The 22,442-nt window shown below is 42.8% G+C and overlaps 1 protein-coding gene across 1 annotated transcript in view; it reads right to left on the minus strand.

Annotated features, from left to right (window-relative positions):
• COL26A1 (collagen, type XXVI, alpha 1) overlaps positions 1-22,442 on the minus strand; it is a 167,523-nt gene that overhangs the window by 139,808 nt on the left and 5,273 nt on the right. Inside the window, exon 2 of the mRNA XM_010006030.1 lies at positions 4,578-4,700. Within this exon, the coding sequence (XP_010004332.1) occupies positions 4,578-4,700 (123 nt within the window). The remainder of the gene's footprint in view (positions 1-4,577; positions 4,701-22,442) is intronic.

Genomic DNA, 22,442 nt, shown 5'->3' on the forward strand with positions numbered 1-22,442 from the left:
AGGAATGTGCTCAGTTTAAACGAAAACAACAAAAACAGAAAACCCAACATTCAAAGCCACCGAACAACTAAAATGATCCATGAAAGATGTGTAGCCTGCTTTTGTTACCAACGCCATCAAAAGCACAAAGCATTTTGATAAGCCAAACCATCTAAAATACCAAAAGGAAAAAAATGATGTAATGACTAGGCGTTGGAAAGGGCATCACAGCCCAGATTTGCTGTGTTGCAAGGATGCTCTCCCCTTCCATCCCTCTCACCTTTAAATGATGTTTGAAGCTGATAGATGAGTAACTTTGTGTTTGGGGCTTCAGTGGCTCTTGGGAAAGTACAGAGGCCAGGTAAGCCCATCCCTGCACAAGCCAGCTATAAGGAATTCCCAGATTTTCTGAAGTGAGAAAGAGCTACAGAGGCAGGATGCTCAAAGGCTAGAGTAGAACAGTTATGTGACCAGCAAGTACAGCAAAAATAGCAGGATAAAAACTCACACAACCTGGGAACATTCTTTTTTTCTATGATGACAGAACCATATTCATTTACCTCTGCAGATACTAATTTGCTGACTACAACAGCAATACACAAATACCCTAGTCAAAATAAGGCTGATTTTGGCCAATTAGTGTATAGAATCATTCTCAAAGTCATAAAACACAGTAAGACAGAACTACTCAGTTCAGTACTGTTCTCATCTTTGAGGTGAGGCAGCATGGCTTGACTGAAGGCACAGGGAGCCATGAAAGCTCCAGCTACCGAGCACTGGTCTTAAATCCTTGCCTGACCTTTAACCCTTCTCTGTGAGCCTCAGGGAGCTGTGTAGCCTAAGAATGGTAGGATCATGCAATAGCGTGCAGATGCTGAAGCAAAAGGATTGCTCAGGAGGGGTTACAAATCAGATGCTTGGGTTTACTGGGAGCTGGCTGAAACCATCCAGGCAGCAGAGTCTCTGAGATTAAGTTGCCACTGAAACACCAAGCTAGAGACTTTATCCCTTCCTTCAGACAGATAAATGGCATGTGATTTTTCTAAGTGCACCAGGAGCTTCAGCCAGACTGCTGGAAAGTTGCCCGTTCACTTTGTAACATGACAAAGCAGAGGCATATCCTGTGGCTTGCGGGAGCTGAAGCCTTCAGTACACAAATGGAGAGAGTTCAAGAATAGATCTGCTGAAGGAAAGTCTCCAGCCAAGACTACTAAAGTTAACTAAAGTAACTCAGAGCCCAAGCTAAACAGAGTCTGGGGTGGAGGGTAAGAACTGAGCAGCTCATCCCATCCCAGCCAAGATGACAACACTCCAGCAAGAAGTAGAGCTGCCAGCTTCCCAAGAGCAAGTGAACAAACAGCAAGGACATCACACGACTGAAGCTGCTAGGCTGGGTAAGCTTAGATAGTCTTCTGTCAAAGGCTTGACCCTGAGCCACAGTTTGTGCAATAAGGAAAAGAAACATAACACGAATGAATGGGAGACAGGAAATGGATTAAATCCTTGTCTGGCCACACTGATGTCTGCTTGTAAGCAGAGTCTCTCTAACAGAGAGCCCCTCTCAGCTGTCACCACGAGGTTGAAAGATGCCTTTTCTTTTGGCTGGCGTCCCTTTTGCTAGTGAGCAGCCCGATAACGGGTGCTGGCAGAATGAAAGCTCTCCCAGATATGGTTGACTCCCTTTAAACAAGGAGATGAAAACAGTTTGCTTCAAGTCACAGCTGGGAGAAATGCTGTAAAGCCAAAACAATGCCAATGTTTTACCAACATTTTGTATTGCTTAGAGTGAAGCGTAACACTACATGAACCTGGCTGTGCCCCCCCCATCCCTTCAAGCTCAGGCACCAGAAATCTCACTAGAGAAGAACAGGAGAAGGCCAGAAGACCTTTGTCTTTTTGGCAAAAGAAAAGCAAGTATATTTCTATTACCTGAATCACAGGGATATGGAGAGCATGAACATTTCTAACCATTAGCAGACCTGGAGTAAGTCTGACATCCCCAGAAGCTGGACTTATAGAACCCCTGAAAAGACAGAGCTGCTGGTAGAGAAAAAGGTAAGAAGGAAAGAGAAACAATGTTGGTTAATGGAAATGAAGGATTAGGCTTGTGAAGCTTTCTTGCTGGACCTATCATGCAGAGTAGATACTGTCAAGCAGGCACTCATTGAGGACTATAGGCAAAATAGAGTTCTTTCATATTACAGGTACACACTCAAGGACCAATGACCTAGAGATGGTGTTTAGGGACACAAGGGATTCTGTGCTTCCCTGTGAAGCTAGTGTAAGCCCTCTCCTGTGGCCTCAGCTTTACTCTTAGAAAAGAGAAAACCAGTTGTTCACATATCCCTAGATGCTGGCAACATAATATTGATAGGCTGCTGCACAGGCCCAGGAAATAAGACCTCAATTGTACAGCATGACTCAGGGTTACCAAACACTGCTCATGATAGTTACATGTCACTAAAGTCATCATTTTTTTGTGGCTATTTTTCATTCCATTATCAGAAATTAGAAAACAAGCAACTACTTATAAAAGATGTCTGGGATGGAAATAACTTATCTAACAACCCACTCAAGTCTCATGACATCAGTGGCTTTGACTTCATTCCTACTTGTTCTTGGAGCTCTCCATTTTGTACAGGAACAGTATCGGAAATGGTCAAGAACCAGCACGTCACTCCTGCTTTACCTTTGGTTCTAACTGGGTAGCCTCTAGTATTTGTTAGCAGCTTTCTGAAGGTTCTTAGGAGAGAGAGGTCCAGAGTCTCTCTACTTTGTGCAAGATTGTCACACAATGCACCATTAGAGGACAGACAGTATAGTCATTTCCTCAGAAGCCTTTTGCTTCGCTTGCATTTCCTCCCACTTGCAAAGGGAACAGAACATTAATGTTCTCCTGTCTCTTCTGGTAGATCCCTTCATGGTGACTATCTTCCAGAAACTCAGCTCCTGTCAGCTAAGCTTTCACCAGCTGAGATCTTAAATATCAGTAACCCCAGCTTCTTTCCATGATATTTTCACATAGAAAAATTGAGAAGTCTGCTGCCATTCTGCATTGTCTCCAAACAATTGGATTCGTCAGGCAAATGAACCAAACTACATTTGAAACTGAAAACGTTCCATGAATAACAATGTCACAACAGCACACACTACTCCTAAAGTCTCTGGGTTAACAATGTAAGAATCAATGTACATGAGTAACTGCAGGAGCCCACAAAAAAGGATTTTCACCCGTTACACGATCAATTGTTTGAAACTTATGAAACTATAGTTATGTCAAAAAGGAAAAATAAGCAAGATCTTTGGCAAGTTTAGGAGACTAGGTGAAAGCTCACAAGTTTCTAATGACAATTATGTGCGTAAAAAGTCTGGGAAATTAAAAAGCTTGAACAGAAGTTTGGCCATGACAGCATAAAATATTAAGTGTTTCAGCCACAACCTTGCATAAAACAAGACCAAAGAGACACCAAAGCAGATATATTACAAGTGAAAAAAAACTTAGACTGACCAGTGGCCAAGTAGAAAGTGGAGAAGCAACCCTGGTAACTGCCACATGGAAAATCTGAATTCCAGATGAAGAGGTGTAAGAACAGATTGGGAAGGTGGATCTCTGGGTATTTAAGTGAGTACTTCAACCACAATCTGGCTGTGTTGTCAAGTACAAGGAGACCTCAGTCAGTGCCCTGTGGGTGAACCAGTAACAATAGCAAAAAAAAGACTAAACTTTGTGAACTAAGTTATGGGCTTGTCTACATGGGAAATTGTTATAGAAGCTAGGTGTAAACTTAGAGCACAATGGTTTTCTTGCACCAATTCCCAGATGGGTGGGTAACACTATTCTGCTCTGAGAATGTCTCTCAGAGAAGGCAAAGCTCAACAATAAAAAGCCACTTTGGGTTCTGAAAGGTGCTAACTGGGGATAACTATTGGGTTTTTTTCTTAAATGTAAGTGGGTCCCAAGACTGTAAGTGATTGAAAGGCAAAGTCAGCTAATGGCAGACCTGGGGCAAGTTTTTGACCAGTCACCACCTCTAAGCTTTGTTTCTCCTCCGGGGAGAGGGGACACTGTGCTTTCATGCATGTCTCTAAAGGACACTGAGATGCAGAAGGTAAGAGGTACTGCAAGAAAATTCCACTCCAACAGGTAGAGGATCTTTGTCCATGACCAGATGCAAAGAATCTGATCAAAGCTTTCCAGTGTGTGTGATCAACACCACCCTTAACGACCTCAGCATGAGGACTCAAAACCAACAAGCCACATAGTGCCATTGGTCCAGCACCCCTGCTAACCCTCTTCAGTTACACTGCACCATGTTGGACTTTATATTTATTTAGCTTCATGCCTGACTAGCAGCAGCCTCCTGTGTGGAGGAGTACAAACTGGCATTACAACCTAACCTAAGCTTTTTCCTGTAGCTTGTCCCTTACACTACACTTACCTTCATGTTTTAATACTCTGCAGTGGCATTCTTTAGTTCCAGGATATCAGCATCTGACCCATTGAGCTCAACCTTCTTTCTACACAGTACTTTAAAAGCTAACCAAAGTCATGAGAAATGCAGGCAAACTTGGGCAGCATGAAACATGAAGATCTTTACCTCACTAAGTTGGCACAAGGTCCAGGCCACCGGCAGCTCTGATAAACTCGCTGGATCACCGTTTCTGACCCATTCTGCACTTGGCAAGAAACTGTCCGTGTGACCGTGTAGTGACACCAGTGCCTGCAGAGAGAAAGGACACAGTTAGCCCCAGTTAGACAGCAAGCTAAACCAACATGTATCAGACTGCAGTAAAAACAGACAAAGTATCTGGGGGTGCGGTTGTTTCTTCTGCCAGCCATAGCCAGGCTAACTTGCAGTCTTCATTTCTCACCCCACCCTCTTCCTCCCAATAGCTGCAGAAAGATTCCCAGCTTCTGCCAACCTGAACCACAAGAGATCCAGCAACGCCTCTTGCTTGGTCCTCAGAGGCCAGAGTTTTATAGTACATAATTTAGCTCTGTTAGTTATCGTAAACAATAGGATTTTAGGAAAAAAATTAAAAAGGAAAAAAAAAAAGTGTTCCAAATCTCCTGATAGTCAGTTCCCATTGTACTGGTCTTAATTTCATCCTGCTCATCATGGTATCATTCCCCAGCCTCCTACCATTCTGAACAACATTTGAGTTGGAAAATTCTGCTTTTTGTGTGGTGGGGCTCATTGTCATCAGGGCTTGAACAAGTCGGGTGCAGAAAAAGTCATGTTTCTGTCCTGGTGAGCTTACAGTCTAAAAATGTGCAAGGGAAAATGCAGGGGAAGGAGGGACAAGAGTTTTATGCTGTCTCATAAGAAAAGAGTGAGACAACTTCATCATAAGGCAGATGTGAAGGTAGGACCTGCAATATCAGCCCTGGCAATCAGGACCCACAGACCCTGCTCACCTCTCTGAAATGTTTTTAGGTTCCATCATCATGCTTGGGGGGAAGGATATTTTAATTTTCCCCTTGCAAGCATCATTCATATTTGCCAAATACTGGTTCACATTTCTGCTTTCATACCTCAGCATACTGAGCAGGTCTGAGAGCCACTTTCTTATTGATTAGGGATCAGAACCCTAGGGTCACTAATGGGAGACTGAGACACCAGCTTGTGCTCCAAAACACAAAGTGCTTAAGTAAGCACTCCCTGCACACGCAGAATAGTACTGCTCCTCATCCATCAAAAGCCCCTAGTACAGCTGCATGCTTCTCCAAGAATCACAGTGACTCCCAAGTCTTGCTTACCTAGAATCAACCTACTTTCACAGCTGAAAGGAGGCATCCCCTCCTCCTTACCTAACCCACCTTTCCCCATGGCAGTTTAATTTTTTTTTCCATTTACAACATTTGCTGCATTTTGTTTCCTTTCTGTATTCCCCTCCTATCTCCGCAGGAGGTTCCCAGCTCTCTGGATAACTCTCGTTTCCATGAATAGGAGGAAGGCGTGCCAGCAGTTGAGCCGAGCGCTGCAAACCACAGGGAGCAAGCTGGGGCCAGCAGGCTGCTCACCGCACCTTCGGCACAGCCAGAGGGCAGAGCTGGGACACCCAGAGAGAGGGTGGCTTTCCACCCAGTGGCATCAAGCCCATCCGTTGTGTCAGGGCAGACCCATGCAGCTGTCCCTGCAGACACTACTCCTGCTCCCAGTGCAATTCCTGCTCCACTTGCAGGATTCCTCATCAGGAAGGATGGACTACAGTCACATCTCAGGTCACCCCCGGGCTGGTGGAGAGGCCTTGGAGAACCACTTCTCTGATTTATTAAGGATCTGTGGTTTATATATAGGGATCAGCCACCCTAATACCCAAATGTCTCTACTAACATCTACATCATAGAACCAAAGGGCAAAATAGGAGAAAATGTGTGATTAATGAGGTTCCACCTCACATGGTGGCAGCAAATCCTTTAAGAGGCTCAATACAACTTCTGTACAAAGTTTAAGGAGCCAAACTAGAAGAAACAGACAAAAGCTAAAGACTGGAAATGTGATAATTCAAAGTAAAGGTTGCTGTTTAGTTTCACATGCACACATGATGCAGTTGTCCATTTTATCCATCCAAGCCTTAGTTATAGGGTTTGTTCAGTCGGGCATTGCTGGGCAACATCTCATGCCATGGGAACAGCCAGTTGAGCTAGGTAGAAAAAGCAGCCAGGAGAAATGGTGTGTATGACAGGAACAGAGGAAACCACAGCTCTCTCTAGTTTACCTTGAGCAGGTTTCTAGCACAGTGCTCACAGCCACAAGACTTCTGCACAGCCTCAAGGCAAAAGCATTTCATGTCAAGAAAAACAAATGGCATGTACACAGAACCTGAGAGGATAATGGCATAAGCATGTGTCCTAAAATTATGAAAAGCAAACCTTCTCATTTATATGCAATGAGAAAAGAAATTGGTCCTGCCACAGGAGAGGCATGAAGTAGTAGCATGCAAACTAATATGTAACAGAGCATGAAGGGAAATGAACACTAACAAATTCAGATGGACATTTTTAAAGGAGCATAATTATTGATGACCTGAGAGCCTCCCTTCATGTTAAGACTATTTCCTGGCTTGTCAATGAAATCCAAACACATCTAGTATTTACACGTGCTATGCTATAATGGTTATGTAGCTTGTATGTGTCTCTCTCTGGCCTTTTCCCATCAGAGTCATCTGGGAAGAAGCACTGTTTCCATGGTGTGGAACTGGATTATCCTACACTGATTATTTTACTCTAATACTGATTTTGCTGGGCTGCTGAGACAACCTGCCCCACTTTCTCAAGTACAAACAAAGCACTTCTGTGTCAGATTAAAACTAAATAAAAAAAATTCAACTACACTCCGAGCAAAACCCTCCATACCTGATGCTGAAACTAGAGAGTTTCATATTCCTGGAGGCAAATGAGGTGGGAAGGCGAACAAAGACAAACACCACCACACACCCCAGCACAATGCAGGAGGCAGGTGTTGGGAGGCAGACTCCACAATTGCCAGAGGGCATCTGGCAGCCTGTCTGCTCTGGTTCATGTATAACAGCAGCTCTGAATTGCAACTCTAACTTGTCTTTAGATTTCCCTTGCCCAGACCCAGATTTAACATCATCTTGCTCCTTCAAGGATTATTTTCAACCAGTTTGGGAGTTTGGTGCTACATCTGTGGATGTGAAGTTAAACAGGTGGCACTGTGTAGGCTGCCTATGAAAAAAAAAAAAAAAAAGCAAGAAAGGCTGATTATTTTAGGCCACCTACAAAGCTGCTTTTGCCGAGGCTTTCATTCAGTGGGCGCTGCTAGGATGCACATTGATTTTTCTTTCAAAGTGAGTCCAAAACTGCTGAGTGAGTAGGTCTCACCTTTGCCCTACCTGGTCCTTGGAATAAACTGTTAAGGTACATGTTTTCCCTTGCAAGTCCAAGGAACTTGGCAATCAATTTCTACCTTGGAAAAGTCCTTCTTGGACATGAGATGTCCTGGACAGACCTTGTTACACTCTAGTGACAGAGCCTTAGGCAGCAGTCAGAGGTAAAGGTCACACACTACAATGCACAAGACACTGCTTCAGGCCTGCAAAAGCTTCATGCACAAGCAACCTGCACATGTCTATGGGGAGAAACCAAACACTTTCGCAAGTTCATTTCTTCAGATTACCTGCTCAGGAACCTATTAGAAAAGGAAACAATCATTAGAGGAAGTGAGAAGCTTCCCCAAGGTTCTCCATTCATTGTTTGTCTTGCCTGAAGCCACCGCCTTGCTTTGTCAGGCTGAACAAGGCTGACAGCCCATGGCAAACTAACAGATGCTTCACTCAAATCTAAGAACAACCTTCCTCAGCAGGAGCATCAAGAGTGCAGTGACAATTATAAAGTGCCACAACACTTGTCACCTCAGCGTTCTCAGAGCCTTCTCTAAAGTAGAACTACCACAACATGGATCCCAAAGGCAGAAAAAGTGGCCAGACCCCAAAGATACTCAGATAATCGGATATTAACAGATTTCTGACTTCTCTCTTTAGCAACAGATGGGTTTGGTTACAAAAGTTACCCACCCAGGAGGGAAAGGTCCACTCCCATTTGCAAAACATCACACTCTTGGCTTCCAATAAATAGCGTAATTTTGATACAAATACAACTTTCAGGTGTTTGGGTTTTTTACTGTGACATAGAAGCAGGTGAGACTGAAAGGCAGGAATACAGCTGATCATAAGATGCATTAGGATATACAGCTTGAGATTCACTGTAGCTATAATAGCACAGTGACTATGACAGAGACACAGACAAAACCACCCCAAGATTTCCCTTTGCAAGCCAAAAGTCAACAAGAACAGCCTTCAGAATGCAAACAGGCTTCAGACAAAGTGATGAAAGGCCCCATCATGGCTTACAGAGATTATAAATGACCCTTTATATTATATACAGATGGTAGCAAGAAAGGTTTAGGACTTTTACTGGCACACATCCAGGATGGCAGAGAATATATTACTGCTTATTCAAAAAGAATATTCCAGCCAAGCTAACAAAATAATCCAAATAGCAGCTTCTTAAGGACTGAGTCTGTTGGATCTCATCAGCAGCACATTTAGCACAATGCCCCACAGCATCTCATGGAATTGGTCTTCCACTACACTTTGCTTGGAGGAGCAAGTCTCACTTGGTCCATTTTCCCCAGCCGTTTCCAAAGAGACACCCTCCTCTCACCCCCTATTTACTTTTTGGAAAACTTTCATGGACAACTGAGCATCTGCTGACCATGGCCTGCAAGCTACTGATTTAGACGTTTTCAGTCCAGGACTATAGACCAAGTTCTCATGTTTTGATCACAGCTAACATATCATTGCAGAGGGAAAATGAGTGTTGATGCCAGCAGATATCAAATCATACTTACTGTGTAGGTTCAGGATGTTACTGTGGTCATTTCTGGCTAACTAGAAAAACAAACACAGTAGTTTGCCTGCATTTGGAGATACTCTGAAAACTACTATTCTGAGCTTAAACAGACCCTTCCCTCAGCAGATGTGGAGATGGAGTTGCCTGCTCTCTGTGCACTCAGAGGGAGTGGTGGTGCACGGCTTCAGGAACCTGGACATCAAAGGAGACAAGAAAACCTTGTTTTCCAAGGGTGCACACAGAGCGGGCGGAGAGGACTTGGAAGGGCAGCTGGACTTAACACAGAGTTTGAGCTGTGTTTTGCTTCTGTAGGCAGATGCCAGGCATGAAGCCATATTCTGCACCCCACCAGCTTTCTGAACCTGCTGCACCCCTCATCAGAAAGATGCACAGTTCACCCCCTGGAGGTTCTGGACATCTGTACAGCCTGTAGTACTACAGCAAGAGAGAAAGGGGACTGCAGAGGGCGGAGAAGTGCAAAGTAATAAATACTTGAGGTAAAATACTGCAAGTTCCAGAAGAGCCATATACTCACATATCAAAGCTTAATTCCTGGCTTGCTTGAATGAATTCACTTAGAGAAATAATTTCACAGATGGGAAGACAATGACAGCAAGTTTCCTCTTCCCTTCATCTCACCGTCTGTATTTGCACATTACTGTTTCCTAAGCCCACCACTCAAAGGGTAGCTAAGGGGTCCCTCCAATCATTCAGCCACTATAAATACTTAGAAAGACACACCACATAAAACTTACAGAGCCATCCCCAAAAGCAACATTTGCTTCTTTCCTAGTCCAAACTGCTGGCTTTTATCCAAGATTCTCAGACTCCTGGGGGTCCCTGGAGGACCTTCTATCTAGGGGGTTTGAAGAGAAAAAGCCAACTGGTTGTTAGTAGGCTTCATTTCACTGGACAAGTGATCACAAACTGAACAATGTCAGAAACCACTGAGCTGAACTGATCAGGACTCAGCAAATAGCATGTTTAATCAGGACCATGCAACTTGAAAATGAAAATGGCTACATTCTTGCCTAATAACTTCTTTCGGTGGGATGACAGTTCAGCTCAACACACAAAACTGACTTGCTGCTGTGCCCTGCTAAGGACAGACCTACAGCAGGCAACACATACCACACACAGGACCTTCTGGCTGATGCTTTCACTGGAGTGAAGGACCTGGCTACAACTCCACGTAACCATAGACATAGCACACCATGTTCCTACCAGCACGAGATGCTGCACTTTCAGCAGAGACAACCCTACAAGTTTAGGCTCTGGGCAAAGCCTCTTATTTTGTTGTAGAGCTAAGCAAAATGGAGATAAAGTGTGGGTTTAGTACTTTCGATGAAAGCACATGCCACAGAGTACAACACGAAAGTTCAAACCACCAAGACTTAGCTGGTCAGGACAGAAGCAATCAAAGACTTCCTGGAAAGTGGGGGGGGGAACAAAACAAACAAGGCTATTCACAGGATTGCTTCATCAGCACCTGTTGCATTTTTTTGGCCATGAATTGACCCTTCCCACTCCCAATAAACATTACAGAAGTCTCTCAATAAAGTTGGCATTTCTGATGCTTGTGATTTGCCTTAAAACTTTGTGCTGTGTAAACAACTGCACTGAATTATCTTTTTGTTTCCATAAGGATAACACACTGTGTGTTATACTTAGCAGAGATCAACGGTTAGGGCACAGAAAACAGTAGGAGTGTTTTGATAGCTAGATAGATTTCCCCAAGTTTCCTCATAACATTTTTCACTGGAGCTATCAATTTCCCTGCAAACCTAGAGAAGAATTTCAATAAAATCAGAAGGTCACTGACTTTCACTGGGAAAAAGTTGCAGATCTGACTCAATGAGAGGGAACTGTGTCCTTTTCTCTGTGTAAATAGTACAGCATCCCACTTGCGTTGCCAGAACAGCAACCCATATGGTGTGTGTTGGAGACCATGGTTAAGAGGGATTAGTTATTTATATACACCTCTGAGGCCAGGAGCAGAAGTTACCCTCTACATGTCAAGAAAACCAGATTCAAAGGCTACCAGACTGTCTGTGGTATCTCTTCCTGAACTTTTCATTTCTACATAACTACATTATTCCCTTCTTACTCACAGATACACATCTCCCTGAATGCTCTTTGTCTCTCATCAGGATCAAGTTTACCAGCTAATTCAGTTGGCTTCGACCAGATTACCCTCTACTGCTGTGACCTGGCTAAAAAGGAAACAATCTCATCACGTGTTACTGGAAAGCTCAAATAAGCCAGATTGGTTTATAGTTTCTCCTGTTCTTGGCCACGTTTGTGCTGTGCTCTCCCCAGGTAGTTAGGTTTTAGGATCCAAAGCTGTCTTTCAGCTCATTGTCCATGAAAACTCAATTGCAATCAGCAGTCTTTGCATTAGAATGTTCGGATTTGATGAAGCATTGCTAAGGAATCCATGTAAGGCCACCTGGCAGGGGCAAGGAGATGGCTGCATGCAAACTTGTGATGGCAAGGTTCAGTTCAAAGCAGTCTGCTCTTCCATTAGAAAGTTTTAAGAGGTCTGCAAGTCAGAAGACACGACAAGCCACAGGACTCTTGTTGTCAATATTGATGTTTTATGTGTGCCTTACTCCCACCAAGTACTCCATACTCTCTAATAAAGGTTACCCTGACTCCTGTGAAAAAGGGAGGGAAAATCTTTGTAACAGCCCATTCATTTTGGGAAAGGAATAAAACTGGAAGACTGCTGGTGTTTCTGTAGCCAGACAGCAGCAACCTTTCGAAGCAACAGAGAGCCAGAGGCACGAACAGGAGTAAGACAAGTTCCAGGTTTCCCACTCAGCTATGTTGGTCAGATAAAGACTGGAAGAAACTCCAATCTTTCTGCACACACCATTCTCCTCTCCAATAAGAGTCTAAAAAAGTGGCCATAAAAAATAAGTTCTGGCTAGCAGAGTAAGATGGGACAATTTATCTAGGTACCTCCCAACAGCATAACCCTTCCTCAGGGGGCAATATGCTCTATGCTTAGTGCACTTCAAATACTCATTTGCCAATAAAAGTCTCAAGTTTTCCCACACAAAGTGGATTATCAGAGACTGCTGGAGGGAGTTAAGTCCTAGAGGAAGCTTTACCTTGGAAGGAAAACACAGTTCAATCTGCACAACAGCTTTAACCTTCAGCAAGTTCTGCAGCCAAGAGAATTTAACTGTGCTTTCCTTGCCTTGTTGTGTGCATGGTTGACCTTCCAAACAACATTAGCTCGAGCACTGAACTCACTGCGATTCATAAGAAACTGCACAAACTTTTGCCTTAACCTTCTGCAGTCATTGAAGTTACAGAGGTTAAAGGAGAAACCTCTCTACTGGAAATACTGAAAGTCTAGAAGCAGAATAGCTAAATAGTACAGAGCCATGGGTGCAACTCTCTTTCAGAGACAAAGAGAGAATGCAACTCCTCAGAGCAACACTTAGCTTCCTCAGCCATGAGACCATTCCTCTCCTCTTCCAATCCCCCATCTCATTCCCATGGCACCTTCCAGCTGCTGTAACTAATGAAGTAGGGGCTCTTAAGTTGATAGCACTCATCTATGACACATTCTTGATTCATTTGTACAGTAGATCCACCCTGTACGTCAGCATTAATAGAAATGCAGAACATAACAGAGGCAGATGAAGACTTAAAAAAGGTTGAGTAGGCAGATAGTAGCAGAAATAAGTTAATAATGTCCAGTACATGCACCTCTGTGTATCTGTTTATACCCTCCTGAAAGAGGAAAGATGTGAGGGCAAGGAAGATTTCTGTAGCATAAGTCCCTCTAATTTATATCCACCACTCAGCTCCTCTCAATGTGGCATGTTCCAACTGAATCAAGCAATATGGTTGAACTGAAGCATAATTACCTTCATCATGAAAATGAAAGAAGTTAGTCCATGACCGAGTGCTCAGAAATAAAAGGGGAGTTCACTCCTTTGAAGTGCTTTGCTTTTACAGGCATTCTTCTATGCACTGTTTTGCTCCTCCCTCCCCCAAGCTTATTGCAATCAATGATGAGACAGTAGTTTCCAGTGTTCACAGAGGGAGGAAAGAGGAAACATACAAAAATATCCATGGAATCTGTCTTTGTTAAATTAGACTGACTTGATGGAATTTGGCATTTGATATCCATGCAGCATGGAAATCATGCACAATTACAACAAAGTATGTCATTTTTGCAACATAAAAGCTTCTTGAATTAGAGCTTCTCAAAAGAAGAACCTGAGCCTAAACATTTTTGCACAGCTGGATAAGCTCGTTGTAGACAAGTCTCCTACCTTCATTTTGCCAACACACTCATTGTACTCATTTGCTCTTTCCTAGGGAGCCTGATCTTGAAGAGAGGGATGGGGTCAAGGGGGAAAAGAAAAAAAGAGATAACTTTGATTGAAAGTACAGAACTGGGATTTGGAACAGCATCTATTTGTCTGAAATACACACTTATGTTCAAAGCACATTTGCCACTCGGCTAAGTGTCCTCCTCTGAAGATCTGATCTAGAACTGCTTAACTTAAAAGGACAGTGCCCCTAATCTTCATTAAAAGTACAATACTAACTTTTGTCACAGTCAGTACTTCTAAATTTACACCAACATAAATTCATTCAGAAGTAAACTCTAACTCTGTGTTAGCAGAAAGTGGAGGGGAAATTGTAAGTGAAGAAGCAGGACATGGTCACGCGTCTGCTTGTCCTCAAAACCTTTGCAGAGAAGAAAACATTAAGAAAACTACCCTAAGGCATCAGCAGCCCTGTAACAGCATCCCATGCTTTACTAGCACTCCTGTTGTGGCTACAGTCTTCTCTGCCATCCATAAAGTCAGCCCACATAGCTGTTTTTAAATCCCCTTGCTATGCTACATCACAACAAAAGCACACTTTGAACAATCCGAGTTCTCCAAAATGGACACACTGGGCTCCTGCTGCTTTTCAGCATCTCCTCCAAATCACACACTTAAGCCTTACAGGGCCTGGATCTGCATGCATCAACAGCTAGTCTGCAAGCACTGAAGAGGGTCTGCTCCTGAATTCATGGTGTTTTGTGTTTAGAGCTCCATACAGACAACAGTGCATCTTTGTGCCCCACATTCAGCCCTCTGTTGCCAAACTCACAGCACTTACCAGCAGCAATGAAAGCCACATGCATGACAGGAACACAGGGACTTTGCCTAAATGAAGCAGTGTTTTTCATTAGCATTATACTGGCACAAAAACCACAAATTACAACAAGAACAAAAGGCAATGTCAAAAAGAGAGCACTGAGCGTATCAAAGAAAAAAATTAGAACGGCATGAACAAGCCATTGCTTCCTATTAAGTGCATGATGCTAATCTACCCATGTAATGTGCACGTTTCAGGTTTTTCTTGGAGCAGAACAGTAGAGATATTACTGTTATTAGAGACAGAGAGACCCTTTTGATAGCTAAAAAGTATATTTAAGGAGATCCCACAGACAAAACATGGCTTTTTCTCTTTAAGCAAACACCAATTTGTTTTCCTGAGCTATTTCAACATTCAGAGCAGTGTTCTGTGGGCCCAAAAAAGCATTGAAAAGCAGATCAGAGTATCAGCTTGAGATTCACAAGTGTTAGGATGCAACTGGAAATATCCATAAGGATAGCTGTGTCAGGTAAACAGAACCCAGAACTCCTCTAGCAACTCTTCTTCCACTGCACTCCCCCCTTCTCTTTTCCTGAGGCACATTAGAATTGTTACATTACATTCAGACTAGGTCTTCCATTTGTTCAGCAACTTGCAAAGGAGTTGTGGGCTCTAGTACGCAAGGGACTATGCAGCAGACCTCTCTAGTCAACTACCATGTGGTTCCCCACCATTGCTGGGAACTAGATTTCATGAGCCAAGGGAATCTCTTTCTAGAGTGAAGTTACAGTGAGTGTGCAGGCTCAGCTTTATTCCACATTCAGGTGACTGCCATGCAAAGAGCCAGACTTGACAACATCCTCATTGAAACTGCTAAAGAAACATCCGTTCCACAAGCACAAGAAAACCCCACAGCTTGATAATGCTTCCAGTGCTGGAGGATGTGATTAGAAATAAGAAGCCAGGCTACATAAAGCTGTCTACTTATACTGATAGGAGGTCAACAATTTCTCCTTTCCCTTTTTGACCTGCCAGCTTAGCCACCTGCATTTAGTGAGACAACTGAAGTTCAGGTACCATTAGCCAGCATTTGCATTACATCTGACTGCTGGTGCTCCAGGAACATTTTTTTGGAGACAGCCATACACCCCACCAACACACCTTTGCTCCTGGAGTGCAGAACATTTCTGCAATAACTATTTTACTGATACTCTAGGCTATTGTGAATATCAGACTGTGTTGCATGGAGTAGATAAAGCAGGCTGCCTTTTGCTTGCCCAGCTCAGAGATCCCCAAAATAAGCCATGCAAAGCCCCAGTTCAATAAAAACAAAAGCTTTGCAAAATGTCTCTGCCTGGGTATTCAAAGTGTTAATCAGTCTGAAAAACAAAACACAAAGCCTGTGTGTTAATTTGCTATTTAAATTGAAAAATTTTTATTCCATGTCTGCCATGTCTGGCACAAGGCTGTCCTGGGCGTTACTACAATAAAAAATAATTTGGAAAATAATCCTATTGTTCCAGTCACACCCATGGGAGTTTCATGTGTAGGGATGCCTGGGTATTCAAAGTGTTAATCAGTCTGAAAAACAAAACACAAAGCCTGTGTGTTAATTTGCTATTTAAATTGAAAAATTTTTATTCCATGTCTGCCATGTCTGGCACAAGGCTGTCCTGGGCGTTACTACAATAAAAAATAATTTGGTATTTATTTTTTTTGTTCCAGTCACACCCATGGGAGTTTCATGTTTAGGGAAGTAGGAACATCAAAACTGAGATCTGTTGTGTGATCAGAACACTGAGTTTGCCCTTTACAGCCAATTTTGATTCAAGTGCAAGTTGGGAGAGAGATCAGAGACAGTAAGATAAGGCAGGGAGATGTCTCGATAGCTTTAGGTTAATAAATTCCTACTCGCACAGCCTAAAACTCTCAGAAAGTCAACTTTACTGTAGTAAACGACTGTAGTAAACCCTTTATAAGCATAAGTCTACACCCACAGGTGGTTAGGTGATTGCATCTTTCCCTCCCTTGCCTCCCCCTCTCAAGCCAGTCATTCCCAGTGCCTACCTCAATGCAGTAATGCATTGTCCTAAAACACTTCCCAGTAAGCCAGTCTCAAGCTCTGTCTCAGTGTCTTCTCTGCCCCAAGTGGAAGCCTCAAAGCTTCATGTGACCATAACACAGCTTGGATGCAGTAGTTACAGGCATGCAATCATCTACTATACCAGCAACCTCTTTTTTTCACCTTTCTCCAGACTCCCACTCTGCCGACTGCACTGGTCCAATGCCATAAAAAGTAACTACATAGCATTTGCTGTACATCAGCTCTTCTGCACACAGTAGTCCCAAATCCCTCCTAGTGAACACTCTGTATTGCCTCATCAAGTTTTAAACTCACTCTTAAGCAGATGGTATACATTTCAATCACACAGAGCCTGCTGCACTTCAACAGCTCTCTATAGATAGACTGTACAAACATATCTAGAAATGAAGCACTCTACCTATTTTCAATTGAACACTTTCTGCTTTTAACACTTCTTCCCAAGCTTTCACTGATTTTGGAAGCAGTCTCCATATCCCATTTCTAGCCAAGAACAATTACTTGTGTTCTCCTTTTAAACCTTTTTGCAATTTTGTGGTTCATTAGGAAAAAAAAAAAATCTTAAAAAAAAAAAGCCTCCCTCTTCTGACCAGAAACACTCACACCTTTCTGTATTATTAAAAAATTCTTGAGCAATCTAAGAAACCACTTTAGTGCCTCGGTGCTTTGGAAGCCTCTATTTGGAAAGGAGATGGTCTTGAGGGAGGAGATCTACATTTTGGAATCCAGGTGGAAAATGGGTTTGATTTGGCCAAGTAATAACAGCCAAAAACAAAACAAAAAAAACCAACAAAAAAAACAAAACAACCTCCGTAGCCTGTGCACGCACAGTAGATTCCTTTGGAATGATAACACTGTCTTGAAACATTCCCGAGTATGCATGTGGGAAACTGGATGGGGAGAAAGCAGCACTGAGCAAGATACAGGGGACAGCAGGAGGTCCAAAGGAGACAGACAAACATTTGGCCAGAGAAATTCCAGCCCTGTTTTGTGGGGTATGGCAGATTCCAATAGGTGGGAAGTTGTAGGGATCTTTTCCTTGTTGTGCAAGTTTTAAATTACCTACCAATGCAAAAGGGCATGGCAACCCAGCTGTCTCCACCAAAGCCAAGTGGAAAACTCCACAGCAGCATTTTAACCACAAATTCGGTAAGCCTGCAAACTGATGCACTCGGCTGATCCATGCTTCTGAAGCAAAGGCTTCACTGAAATCCCTCAGTGCTTTGCTGATAACAGGAATGTCTAGAGTTATTGATGAGAAGAGTCTGTCTATGCATGCAAAGAAGCAGCAGCTTGCACTAGATACACCCACATCCCACTTCAGACACATAATACATGCAAAAGTTTGTGAAAAATCCGAGGCAAAGCCATTAAAGAAAGCTGATCTTTTTTTCCTCCTGTCCTATTTACAGTTTTCTTCAAAAACAACATTCACAGGTTGAGGAGTGATACAAAGAAGAATGCAGAAGATGAAAGTTTGATTAAAACAAGCAGTTAGGATCTGAATTTTACTGATAAGACAATTATTCAGGATTTCTGCTATCTTTTTTGTAGTTTGGAAAGGACACTATACTGTTGCTTGACTTACTTCGGGCAAACCAGGAAACCTGTGAATGCCACACGGCTGCCCAGCAACAGTCTACAGTTTGTTATTATATTGAGTATGTATGCGAGCAGCATCCAAACATCACAGCTTGTGGTGTTTTTTCTCCCTAATACGCACTTGATAATTTTCCTTTACAACTTTCAGTGCAGCTTGGAAAAATATTTACATGCAGCATCTCAGCAAAGGATGATACCAAACACAGCCAGTCTGTAAGCAAAGGCAGCAGCTGCCATCACAACAGTCCTCACTTGACCCACTTATATGGAATATATATTTATTTATATATTCTCACCTTCCTAACAGTTATGCAGCAACTCCTCCAAACCTTTTACTTGGGAGCTGAAAATCCGCTTTCAGCAAAATTGTATAGCAATTTGTAGAAGCTGCTTTGAAAACCTTCTAGTTCAGAAGCCAATAACCACTAAGCAAGGCCTGACAGACATAATTAGAGAGCCTGATTGCTTCAAAGGACATTACCCAAGAAAATGAATATGTTGCTACTGTCCTTGCAATAAATTTCCAATGGGTTTGGTTGCAGAGATCTTGAAAGGGTTTTTGCAGACTTTTAATTATGCAATCAGGACTCAGGTATTTTTCTGGTGCTTGGTAAAATAGGATCTTATTTCTACTTGCAATGTGCACTTACTCAAAGCTTATCCATAAGCCTAAGAATTCCTACAACTTTGTAATCAATTTTTTTTTTCTCATTTGTGATATATATTAGTGGCTTCCAGTAACAGTGGCCCAAGAGACAGCATTTTACTGTGTGACAATTTAAACCATTTGGCGCAGAGCTGTGTACCAAAATACACTGCAGGGAGACTGTATTTTGCTGCAGGTTATGCTGATTTACAGCAGCATTAAGCCAAGTGCTGTAACATCCTACAGAGCCAATTTGCCTCTTTGCTCTCTGCTATACATCACATGCTACATGGGAACAGAGACAGTTTGCAGCATCACAGCCCAGAGCTGTTTTTGCTCCAAGGCTAGTGCTGTTTGGTAGCACACAATAGTTGTTGCTTCTAGAGGTGTGTTAGACATTCATCCACAAACACTTAATTTCAGTTGGGAAAAGGAAAGCACCATGGCCTGTGCCATCACGCAGCCCTCTGCTGCTGTTTGATCATCCAGCCTGTCCTGCTCAGTGCCTCCCTTTCCCACCTCTCTGCTTGCCCACCAAACAAAATCCTTCTCTGCAAAGATCAGGCAAAGACTAACACCCAAAAACTGATTTCAGCCATCCAGGCTCAGAACAGTGCAGTAAACAGGGAGCACAATGATCTCTATTCTGTAAGAGTGGAAGTTTATACAAGTGCCAAGTATTATCATCCATAGATTTATTATAAACTTCTGCATGTATTCATATACAATACTTTAGATTATGCATCTTTCGCCTCTAAGATCTAACCACACCCTCATGAAATACTCCCCAGAGCCCTCCCTTACATGAAGGCAAGTGTTACTGTTCCCATTTTGTTCAGGAAAAAGAAACGAGAGAGAACTTGCAAGTCTCAGATCCCAGACTTTGTGCTGCTTTATATAATATACACTAAGCTTTTAGGGGAATGGTCTTTTTGTTGGGAAAGAGGGTGGAAAACAAAGCCTTATGAATCAGCCAGCTGATAATTAAAAGCAACTATATCCAGATCACTTTAAGCTGCACATGAGAATCTGAACTCCTCAGATGCTGAATTCCTCTGCCGACCAGAAAAGCCAGGGTCACTTGCCCAGCTGGTCACTATTGTTCTGTTCAATAAAGTTCTGGCAGGAATGCATGTTTAACAAAATACAGAGATTAGGCATAGCAAAGAATGCAGCTCCCCCCCTCAGTGTTTAGGTTAGTGGGGTTTGCCATGTTGAAATACTGAAGCTTAAGCAGATCAGAGTTTCTCTGTACTGTACTGCTAGTGCCAGTGACAGACACAAGCTGACAGATCAGTTCTCAGGATCACTGCCATTTTAGGTTTAAGTTCACTAAAAACAGCATAAAAAGCTCACCTCAAAGCTGCAATGGCCACTAATTAAATCAGTGTTTTCTTGGGGATGTAGAGTACCAAATGAGAAAAGCTCTCTGTACTTCCCACACAATAGAAACTCTTGAAGAGTAGCTTAAACCAAGAAACCAGATTTTGAGAACCTTGCAACAGGGTAGCTCATCCTCAAATGTCTCAGGATAGCCTAGATTTCTGAAAGAAAATCCAGCAGTGAATAAATACAGCATCAAAAATGGCAATGATCTTCCAAACATCTGACTTAGTTCCTGACAGTTTAACAGCAGGATCTTTAGCTCAATATACAAGGCACACAGGATTAGAGTCAGATGCAAAAATGTAGTGAGAACAAGTAATGTGGATAATCTTAGAAATACCTTCAGAGATCTTGCAGGAACATAGCTTTTTCCAAGTCAGATGCCATGCACAAAGCAGCTCTGGTACTGCACTGGGCCAAGAATTTCTCATCTCAAAGAATAATTATATTAAGTGGACCAATATTTGAGATTTTTAATAAGATTTGCAAAGAATATAGTCCTTGGATAGGGTTATAAATAGCCTTTATTACACCTTAAATTTAATGGCTCATATTTAGAGATACCAAGGATTCCTCAGTTCCCCTGCAGGAGGTTTGGTAGCTCATGCTGCATTAAGCATGGTTTACAAGTAGGAAACATCTAAGATCCTGTTACTTACCATGGCCTTCTCTCCTCTCTTCCTTCACAAAAAGATGAAAAATAACTTTGTCAGAGAGACACAGTAAATTTGGAACAGGTACAGTTGAGATACAGAGCTGCTGACAGCTTAGCACAGCAACAGAATCCTTATTTTAGTTGATATCACTTTCACTGCCACCTGAAAATACAAAGAACTCCAAGTTTGCACAAGATGCAGTGATGAGACATAGCTCACATTGAGCAGGGTGGCAGAAGCCAGACCACTTCTGGGAGAGTAGAAGAGAGAATCAGGCAAGAAGAAAGCCAGGAGGCCAAGCAGTCTGAGGCAAGAGAAAGAGAAGTGGTCTCAGATGAGGGGGGGAAAGGGGAATTTTCTTAGGGAGAACACAAGGAGAATCTCCCTTGGGCTGGAGAATTGAATTCAAATCAACCTCCCTTTCACACACAGGCACACTGTAGAGCTGCTGGTAGAGCTGTCATCCATTGCTGCCTCAAATGAGGATTTGAAAAAGCACTCTGCTGTGTTTACAGCAATAAAGAGAGCCTGGAGGAAGGGGTTAGAAACATCTGAGTTTAATAAGGGCTAAGCAGCACACAGCAGAAAACAAATGTCTGCCCTTCCGTTCAGGGCTACCACACCCCACCAAGCACTGCAGCACCAGGCCAATGGGAGCCTCAGCACAGAGACGTTATGTCATCCCAAGCAGCCCATCCTGCCCCCAGCCTTTTCACCATGAGGAGAAATATTTCAAACCAAGATCAGAGCTCCCAGAAGCGTTTCAAACAGAGATCAGAGCTCCCAGCACCACTCTTCTGAATGGCTAAATAAGCAAAAAGTCTTGTGGGGGGAAAGCAGATGTTAATTGACACCCAGGCACAAAATATGTCGAGGACAGAAGGGAAGATTTTTCTGTGGTGCCTTAATTGAGCAGCTCCACCTCACAAGGTCATCGCAACAGGGTGAAAAGAATATTTAGCTCATTTGGCACCTATGCTGCTGCCTTTTCTAGTCCTAAACAGCTCTAACATCCAACACACAGAGGTAAGAAACATCCTGTTGCAGTCTCTCACACAGATGACCAGTAACCTTAGTGCTCAGGTCTGCAATCACACTTGCTGCACTCCTTCACTTCTGCAAGGTTCATCCCCAAAACCATCCTCACATGGAACTGGTATCATGCATAAAATGCTTCTGACTACACTACCTTTATGAAGCACTCTCTTCCCACCATACGTACTTGGTCTTTTTATTCAATTGAGAAGTGAAAAACAGGAATTGAATCTTGTCCATCTGCAAAGTTAGAAACAACTCCCCTCTAGAGTGCACCTATTCTACAGACTTAGTAGAACTTAGTTACATGCCCATGTCCAGAAGAATATTCCTCAGCCTCGTGATTTCACTGCAGTGGCATGCTCTGAGATGCTCTGATGGATTTCTATGTGGTGATACCTTGCAAATGCTTTAAAGTTTTGACAGATGGTTTGTTTGCTCAGAATAAAGGAAGGTGGCTGGATAATGACAGCCTTACTCTGCTCTCATGGGACAGACAGGAGACATGCAGCAAACCACAGAGAAGTAAAAAGAAGAGTCTTC

This window comes from Chaetura pelagica, unplaced genomic scaffold, assembly GCF_000747805.2.
Source record: "Chaetura pelagica isolate M959 unplaced genomic scaffold, ChaPel_1.0 scaffold49, whole genome shotgun sequence".
Lineage (NCBI taxonomy): Eukaryota > Metazoa > Chordata > Aves > Apodiformes > Apodidae > Chaetura > Chaetura pelagica.